The sequence below is a fragment of the Acinonyx jubatus genome, chromosome B1, assembly GCF_027475565.1.
Source record: "Acinonyx jubatus isolate Ajub_Pintada_27869175 chromosome B1, VMU_Ajub_asm_v1.0, whole genome shotgun sequence".
Taxonomy (NCBI): Eukaryota; Metazoa; Chordata; class Mammalia; order Carnivora; family Felidae; genus Acinonyx; species Acinonyx jubatus.
This window is the reverse complement of record NC_069382.1, coordinates 120118864-120128843: the sequence shown is the minus strand read 5'-3', so window position 1 is coordinate 120128843 and position 9980 is coordinate 120118864. Positions and strand designations below refer to the sequence as shown.

The window sequence follows — 9980 nt, the reverse complement described above, 5'->3', positions numbered from 1 at the left end:
TCTGATCCCTTTTATTGGAGAAAAGTATTTAGAAACAAAGATCTGAAAATTAGGTGTGCTCATTGCCTATAGTTCCATTTAGTGGTCAGAACTATACACACACACACACACACACACACACACATATGCATGTCCATATTATCTATCTATTATGCAAAACCTTGAGTTCACATCAATATATTTTTAAAAATGTTTAATTATTAAAAATTTTTTGATTTTTATTTATTTTTGAGAGAGAGACAGTGTGATCTTTATTTTTGAGACAGAGAGAGAGAGAGAGAGAGTGTGAGTGGGGGAGGAACAGAGAGAGAGGGAGACATAGAATTCAAAGCAGGCTTCAGGATCTGAGCTGTCAGCACAGAACCCCATACAGGGCTCGAACTCATGAAGTGTGAGATCGTGACCTCACCTGAGCAGAAGTCAGACACTTAACTGACTGAACCACACAGATGCCCCTTAGTGTTTATGTATTTTGAGAAAGAGAGAGACACAGAGAGAGGGCATGTATGTGAGAGAGGGAGAGGGGCAGAGAGGGAAAGAGAATTCCAAGCAGGCTCCATGCTGACCTCCCCCTGACCCCCACCCCAATGTGGGGTTTGATCTCACAACCATAAGATCACAACCTGAGTGGATATCAAGAGACAGACGCTTAACTGACTGAGTCACCCAGGAGCCCATCACATCAATATTTCCAAATCCAATATAATACCACATGATTCATCCTAGCCTTCATCCTTTTCATATTTGTAACTCCCTCAGACAGTGATAAACTTGTCTCTCATTACCCTTAATTTAGTTATGTATTTGCTCATTTCATTTTTGTGTGCCAAGCCCCTTATCTCCTTGGCTGTGTCCTTAGCTTTGACTTTGGTGGTCCACAGATCTCCTTAGTCCTGTTTCCTTACCACCAACTCTGCAGGGTCTGGCCACCTTTTGACCCTGGCTCCAGCTCTACAAGCCCCATATTAGCAAAGGATTTTAAATAGGGGAAAGGCATGATCAGATTTATCTCTGAGAACAATCAGCTTGATGGCAGGGTGGATTCAATGGATTAAAGGCAGTTAAGAAGCTACTGTAACAGTCTAAGCAAAGGCTTAAAATGGCCTAAACTAAAGCTGTAGCCATAAGAAGAGAGAACATATTAAAAAAAATTTATTTATTTATAAATGTTTTTATTATTATTGTTTTGAGAGAGAGACAGCGCGTGACAGGGGAGGAACAGAGACAGAGGGGGAAACAGAATCTGAAGCAGGCTCCAGGTTCCAAGCTGTCAGCACAGAGCCTGATGTGGGGCTCGAACTCACAAATCTCAAGCTCATGACCTGAGCTGAACTTCGACGCTTAACTGACTGGGCCACCCAGACACCCCTAAAAAAATATTTAGAGGATAAAGTCTATGAAACTGAGTGATTCATTTGATGTGGGGGTTTAAATAGAAGGGGCCTAATTTTTAACTTGGGAGAAAAGAGTAGATAGAGGATGTCACAAAGCAAGACAGGGAATTCAGGAGAAAAAGCAGATTTGAAGGGCAAAAGTGGGTAAATAGAAGATAATTGTTTCTTTTTGGCTATGTTGATTTGAAATGTCCATGGACACTGGAAATATTGTAGCTAGTTGGGCAGATAGTTTGAACATGTGCTTAAACATGATATCAAAAATGCTTCTCTCTATGCAGAAGTCCTGGGAAACAAGTGCTTTCCAAGGCCAAAGGACTCATTTTTTTTTTGTTTTTTGTTTTTTTTTAAGTTTGTTTGTTTGTTTGTTTGTTTATTTAGAGAGATAGAGGCAGAGGGAGAGAGGAGAGAGAGAATCCCAAGCAGGCTTTGCCTGAGATCATGACCTGAGCTGAAATCAAGAGTTGGGCACTTAACGGACTGAGCCACTCAGGTGCCCCCAAAGGACTCTTTATAAATCGCAGCAAATTCTCAGCTGCGATTCTGAAGCGCATTCTTCCTCCTGGATGTGGGTTGGCTGAACTTTGCACATAGGAATTAAAACAGAAACAGTTAAAATCTCAAAAGGAAGAGAAGAATAAAACAGGGACTCTGACAGACATAATTTTGTAAAACCTCTCATATATTGTCACTTTTTTATGTTTAAATAAAAGGAATATGGATGATTATCTTGAGAATAACATAAGGTGATCTTAGGAAGTTTATCTCACTCAACAGCCTGTTTGAGGCTGGTGTGGTGGTGGGGTGAGTAGGACCAAGGAAGGAGGACTTGATGGCAAAGCTAACTAAGTATTGCTAATGGAGCTCCAAAGCACTTCACAAAATCTATTTGATTTAACTATCATAAAACTCCATGGGTAGGTACTCTAGCTTGTATTTTTCAGATATGGGAAATGAGGTTAAATAAGTTGCTCATGGGAACATGACTAAGGGAGGAGAGTTGGGAGGCAGAGGTTTCAACCCAGGTCTGCCTATCTTAATCAACATCTGTGCTCTTAATTGCCCCACAGCATTGCTTTCCTAAAGGTGCAAGGACACAGCTTTCCTAAAGGTGCAAGGACTCCAGAGCCGACAGCTAGCAAAAGCAGAAGAGTTTCCGGTCTCCCCATGCCTGAGAAGAACGCTGAGGGTCTTTTGGACTAGAGTTTTCAATAATTCCTCTTCCTCTATGTGATTAGCTTCATCTGGACACAACCCATGAGGGAACAAACTGGAATTCCTCCAGATTAGATGGAGAAAGATTGCAAGGGATCTAAACTTTACTACAGATGGAAGGGGATGCTGTAAGACTGACAAACCATAAGACCTGACAGTCTCAAACACATAAAAGAGCTGTCATGTTGAAAAGGAATAGAACTTAGTGTTTTTCCTAAATCTGAGATTAATCCATGGCATAGTATTATGTGAAAATGTAGAATAAAAAATTCTATCAATAATTGCAAATATGTAAATGCTGAAGATGCATGTGGATAAAGATTGAGGGAACAAGGAAAAATGAAACATTGAGGTGTTCAGGTGATAGTATTATGGCCAATTTGTGTGTTGTTTTTTTTAGTTTTTAAGTATTGTTCTGCAAAAGGAAAATTTAACAAATAAAAGCAAACACACACAGGAAGACATGCAAATGGTGATAATCAGAGAAAAAATGTCCAGCCTCATTATAAAATAAAATAAAAAAAATAAGATACCATTTTCCATTTATCAAAATGACAGGCATTAAAAATAAGATAATAATCAGCACTAGCAAAGTCTCAGGAAATAATGTGTCAGTATAGTTCTGACTAGAGTGTAAATTTGTATACACTTTTAAGGGAAAATTTGACAAACTGTATCATAAAAAATAAAGTGACAATCCTTTGATGAGGCAATTCCACTTTTAACAACATATCCTAGGTAAATAAGAATGTATGCAAAGTTCTAGCTAAAAGGGTATTCAGTGAAGCCTTGTTCATAATGTGTAACAGTTAAAAATAACTTAAATGTCTATTGTTAGTGAGCTTTGTTCAGTGAATTACCCATACAATAGGATATTACGCAGACATTAAATTATGTGGTAAATTTTATCATAATTAAATTATTAAATCATAATTAAATCAATAATAAATTATACTATATTTAAGGACAATAAAGGAAGTTTGTAATGTAATAACTGAAGAAAGCAAGTAACTAAAGATGGTCTTTGTTTTTGTTAAAAAATATTTTATATATACATATACACATATGTATGTCATACGCATCCATACACACATAAATCGTTGATTTTTGCTCACGTGTAACATTTTAAAATGTATTATTTGATCTTATTACATTATTTATTTGTATTGCTTATACAGCAACACTTAATAAAAATAAAAGTAACATGAGTTTTTTCGTCTATTAAGTATGTAAGTTTAAAAAAATATGGATTAGATAACACGAAGTTCACAGCGCTTAGCTGATGATCAATAAATATTAGTTCCTCTCCCTTTCCAGTGACAGGAGGTATTTAAGCACAAGTTAGAAAATGGCAGACCTGGGATGTAGTTGAAGAAATTTAGGCAACAAGTTTACATCAGATGACCTCTAAAGCTCCTTTCAACTCCGGTGCTTCAACATTAGAACAATTCTTCCCTACTCACCTTTCAAACAATCAACTGGGATAATACAAAAAAATCATTGTTTTATTGAATATCTAGTAGTTGTGTCACTATTACTAACATTGTACACTGCGAATGGGGGGGGGGGGAGTGTGAAAAAAAATCAGGCACGAGGGAGGCCTGATGCAAATCTCAGCCCATTTTCTGACAGCTCTCTGGCTCCTCTTTTTGTGAATGACTGAGTGGCGGTCTTTAGGCCTCAGAGCAGACACTATCGGTGAGAAACAGTACTTTAAAAGAGAGAATTACTTTCCTTTTCCAAGGAGCTGCCGGGTGAACCAACGCAGAGGAGCGCGGCGCTCTTTCCAACCGCCTGTGAGTGTGGGGGACATTCAGTAAGGCACGGCCGGGGCGCTGTCTCCCTAGGTACAGACAGCGCAAGACGTGAGGGCCTCTCCCTTTGCGCCCTTCGCCGCCGGGCGCCAGGAAGTCGCACTACCCGGGGACAGACGTGGGACCCCGCGGGGCAGGAGGTCTCCGACAGACTCCCTCACAGCCCCCACGTGCACGACTGGCGCCGGGAGGCGGGGGCCACGGGCGGGGGCGGGGCGAAGGCCACGGGGCGGGGCGCCAGTTGCGCGCGCGGGGCGGGGGCGGGGCGCGCAGCGTGGTCTGGGCCGGCCCGGCGCTCCTTCTGCTTCCGCGCCCAGGCCCCGCAGGCCGAGCTCCTCCCCCGGCTCGGCCTCTGTCCCCTCCCCTGCCCTCTCTCCTCCTCCTCCTTCCTCCTCTTCCTCAGTGAGGCGCTCCTCCAGCAGCCAGGCAGCATGGCGGCTGTGGAGACGCGGGTGTGCGAGACGGACGGCTGCAGCAGCGAGGCCAAGCTCCAATGTCCCACCTGCATCAAGCTGGGCATCCAAGGCTCGTACTTCTGCTCCCAGGTAGACGCCTGCTCTCCCACGGCGCCGCCGCCGCTGGCGGACTTCCTTCCCTCTGTGCCTGCCCTCGCGGCCGGTCGGGACGCGCTCCTCCTCTTCCACCCCCCGGGCGCGCCTGCCGCGCTTCCTCCTACCCCCAGCCGCAGCGCCGCCGCCCCCTCCCGCCTCCGGAGAGCCTGGGCCCCTTCGACGCGGGCGCGGTCTGTAGCGGCCATGTGGGCTGGGGGCGGAAGCGGACTTGTCCCGGGTAGCTCGGAGGTCCTAAGGCGCCGCGTTTAGGGGCGGGTTCCCGCCGCGCATCTCCTGCCGGTGCTGGGGCTACCAGGTGTGCGGGCTGCCCGAGACAGGTGGGGACGCCCCGGGGAGGGGGCACGCCCCTCTGGCGTGTCTCCACAGCTCCCGGCAGGACTCTGATCGTGGTCACAGGGGGCTGCGGAGCTGGGTAGTCACTCTGGTCCCGGCGGGATTGGAGGTCGGAAGACACCCACTGGGTTTTGAGGACTGGGTTGCCTGGGGGTGGTGGGGGTCGCAGACAGGAGGAATGTTAGCTCCAGCCCCACCTGTGTCCTTGTGTTTTACTACCGCGCTTTGACACTTAAGCAACTTTGGACGTGGGGATAGAGAGGGGTCTGTAATTCATTCTTTTGCTTTGGCACCCAAAATTATTAATTTAGAAAACCGTAAGTTAGCGTTATGAGTCACCGTTCTCATTTACTGAATTTCCCACTAAGGGAAAAAGTCAGTTCCATTAAGGGTTATGCTTTAAGGCCGTGGTGTATTTTAGTAAGTTTTGTGCAGTGGAGCAAACCCAGCACTGAATGGGGTCTTGACAGAAACGTGTGCCAGTGTTTATGTTTACTGAAGAGTACTAGTGTTCCGGTTGCATTGGAACAGAGTATTGGCAGGGTAGCAGTGGTAAGGCTCGTAGTTACAGTCCAGATTTGTTGAAGAGAGACACGTGAAAGTTCAGGTTTAAATTAGTAGCGTCCTGTGGGGAGAAGAGCATGAACAAAGAGTCTGAAGGCCTGGGCAGGGCCCCGTCCTTGCCAATTACAGTGCAGTCTTGAACTAGTCAAGTTACCTAACCTTTCTGAGCTCCCACTGTGCAGAGGGAAAGGTGATACTTTCACTTACATATTTCACAAGGTTGTTCTGGAGCTCAAATTATCCAGTAAATGGAAATGTCGGTAAAACGTGAAGCACTTTTTTTGGTTTTAGAGGCTGTCAGTGCAGTGCAACACTGCCATATAAAAAATATCAATGAATGGAATAGAAACAAATATATAAGAACAGTAAATACAAGAATATGAATATCTTCAATATAAACTATGTAAACCTAAAGATGTATGTAAAATAAACAAATCCTTCAGGTCACAATACTTGTGCATAAGCCATTATGAGAGATCCTAGCTATATTGTATAGGTCATGTTTTTAGATAGGATATGATCCTTGACCTTGTTAATATCATTTGGAAAAAGTTGCACATGAGAAGAGTTGCTCTTTCTAAAAATAGCATTAGGACTACTCAGCATGCTAAACCTGGTATGAGTCCTTTTGTTTCTTAGAAATAATTTTCAAATTCTCATTTGTTGAAGCCTATGTGGGACCTGGATTTAAAACAAAACAAAACAAAAACCCAATAATTTGCTTTTGGAAATTATGTACATCTTTGTGTGGAATAATGTGGTTTTCATTGCGTTTAAGATTAGGTGGCATTTTGTAATGCCAAATGAGTTAATGTGTACACACACTTACCTGTTGAGATTTTAGAAAGGTACTGTGAAACTGTATTCATCCAGCATAGGTGATGTTCTCTTAGGCACGGTATTATTCAGTAGAAAGAACATTGGCTCATTAGGGTTTGTGGAAAAATGCCAACACAGTTATGAAAACATGAAACTAGGGCTTCTCCTTGCCACTTCTCTGATCATCTTCACTAGGAGTGGTCTGTCTTCTGTCTGCTTCTCTGGTCGCCAGCCTGGCTGTCTGGCCAGCTTGTGTGGAAACAAGCTGAGAGCAAGACTACAAGAGGCCATAACAGAAATAAGCCTTTCTTTTCCAGTTACTTCCTCACATCCCCTTCTTTATTTCCTTTATAATACTTTATACAATCTGTAATTTTCTCATTTATTTTCTTATTTATCTGTTTTTTAATTGGAAGGTGAGTTTCATGAATAAGCTGTCTCGTTCACTGCCCTCTTATTTCTCAACATGATGCTCTGTATGCAGTAGGTGGGCAGTGAGTGTTTGAATCAATCATAAGTGTATCACAGGGCTGCATAGAGAGGCTGCATTTGAATCATGACTTAATCATTTACTAGCCATGTGACTTTGGGCAAATAATATAGCTTCTTTATTTTCTGTTACATCCTTTTAAAATGGGGCCATTAATAGTACAGGGTTCAGTCTTCAGTAAATACTAAGAGTATGTAAAACATTTTGCACATTGGTAAATTTAATCGATGTTAGATTTTTTTTTAATATGAAATTTATTGTCCAATTGGTTTCCATACAACACTCAGTGCTCATCCCAAAAGGTGCCCTCCTCAATGCCCATCACCCACTTTCCCCTCCCTCCCACCCCCCATCAACCCTCAGTTTATTCTCAGGTTTTTGTTTTTTTAATGTTTATTTCTGAGAGACAAACAGAGCATGAGTGGGGGAGGGGCAGAGAGAGAGGGAGACACAGAATCCAAAGCAGGCTCCAGGCTCTGAGCTGTCAGCACAGAGCCTGACGCGGGGCTCGAACTTACAGAGTGTGAGATCATGACCTGAGCCGAAGTCGGTTGCTCAACCAACTGAGCCATCCAGGCACCCCTATTTTCAGTTTTTAAGAGTCTCGTGGTTTGGCTCCCTCCCTAACTTTTTTTTTTTTTTCGATGTTAGGTCTTAGTGTGATACTGTGTTTTATGCTTAAGGTAGAAATATTTTTATCTGAGATGCTTAAATTTTTTTTAAGTTTATTTATTTTTAGTAATCTCTACACCTAATGTGGGGCTCAAACTTACAACCCTGATATCGAGTCACGTGCTCCTCTGACTGAGCCTGCCAGGCACTCATAAGATGCTTAATTTTTTTTGTCTTAAAATTTTTTTTTAATGTTTATTATTTATTTTTAGATGGAGACAGAGATATATAGAGAGAGACAGAGCAAGAGCAGAGGAGGGGCAGAGAGAGAGGGAAACACAGAATCTGAAGCAGGCTCCAGAATCCAAGCTGTCAGCACAGAGCCCGATGAACTGTGAGATCATGACCTGAGCTGAAGTTGGATGCTTAAGTGACTGAGCCACCCAGGCACCTCTAAGATGCTTAATTTTAAGAAAAGTTTTGGTCCTTTAAATGAGTAAAATCTGTTTTACTTGAAAATCAAGCTTTTCAGGAATTTCTGATGTTTGATGGTATTTCCTTATAGATGCATGTCCATTTTTATTTAATAGTTTATTTTTTGTTTTAATTTTTTTTATGTTTCTTTATTTTGAGGGGGAGAGAGAGAGAGCACAAGTGGGGAAGGAACAGAGAGAGAGGGAGAGGGAGGGAATCCCAAGCAGGCTGCACAGTGTCACCACAGAGCCCGATGCTGGGCTTAAACCCACAACCCTGTGAAATCATGATATGAGCCGAAATCCAGAGTTGGATGCCTAACCAACTGAGCCACTGAGGCGCCCCAGTAGTTTAGTAGTTTCAATAGTAGTATAGGAGTTTACTTCTACTTCCTAGGAGTCTGTAAGAACATTTTGAAGATGGAGGCTGTGCTTTACTTATTTTCATTTTCTCTACCTTGTACACTGTAGGCACTTAGTTTATTAACTGAAAGAAGAGAGGTTGATGGGCCTGAGAAGGAAAGCATAGAGCATTCTTGCCCTTAGTGAATATCAGCCCAGGGCAGATGCTACCTTGTGTGTAGTTAAAGGATCAAGCTGAGAACACATGAGTGATTTCCAATCATTTATAAGATACAATAACTAAAAGATAGTATAGTGTGAGTGGAAAGAGACTGGGTATATAGTCTGACCTAGGGTTAAATCTTTGCTGCTATGTTCTTGGCTAAGTTCTCTCTTAAATTTGTAGTAGAGGGCTAATGGTGTATCCTCTTCATGGAGCTGAGGGGAAGGTGAATAAGAGAGCGTGCAAAGTGCTTAGCACAGTGTTCAGTGAGTGGTTTTATTATGCATATTGCCTCACATCTAATACCCTTACACTTAGTTATGAGGAAGGTTTAAAAATGTTTAGGAAGAAGTATCATTTGTTTATGAAAAATATTTTTTTAATTATGAAAACAATTTTTAAAAAAACGTTTATTTTAGAGAGAAAGAAAGTGTGTGCATAAGTGGGGGAGGAGAGAGAAAGAGAGAGAGAGAGAAAATCTCAAGCAGGCTCTACAATGCCAGCGTAAAGCCTGACACAGGGCTTGATCTCATGAGCCATGAGATCATGACTTGAGCCGAAATGAAGAGTTGGACATTTAACCGACTGAGACACCCAGGTGCCGTAAAACAATTTTTATTCTCCATAATAGCTATCAAAAAGTAAAATTATAAAATAATGTTATTTACAGTAGCACCCAAAGAAATCAAATAACTAGGGAAAATCTAATAAAAGCAATGAAAGATCTCTACACTAAAAAAAGTATGTACCAGTGCTGAGAGAAATTAAAGAAAAGCTAGAAATGGAGGTATATATGGGTATACCTAATTGTATTGTGCTTGCTTTATTGTGCTTTACAGATACTGTGTTTTTTGTTTAAATTGAACGTTTGTGGCAACCCTGTGTCAAGCAAGTTTCTTGGCCCCATTTAGCTTACTTAGTGTCTCTGTCACATTTTAGTAATTCTCAGAATATTTAGAACCTTATCATCATTATTTTATTTAAAATTTTTTAGTTTGAGTATAGTTGACACACAATGTTACATTAGTTTCAGGTGTATAACAGTGATTCAACATCTCTGTACCTTTAGGCTGTGCTTACCACAAATATAGCTACCATCTGTCACTATACGGCACTATTACAATATCAC

General features: G+C 42.0%; 1 protein-coding gene across 1 annotated transcript in view; it reads left to right on the top strand.

Moving 5' to 3' along the window:
- The first annotated feature begins 4745 nt into the window (after nt 1–4745).
- METAP1 (methionyl aminopeptidase 1) overlaps nt 4746–9980 on the top strand; it is a 57947-nt gene continuing 52712 nt past the window's right edge. The window contains exon 1 of the mRNA XM_027061247.2: nt 4746–4968. Coding sequence (XP_026917048.1) covers nt 4855–4968 — 114 coding nt within the window. The 5' untranslated portion in view covers nt 4746–4854. The remainder of the gene's footprint in view (nt 4969–9980) is intronic.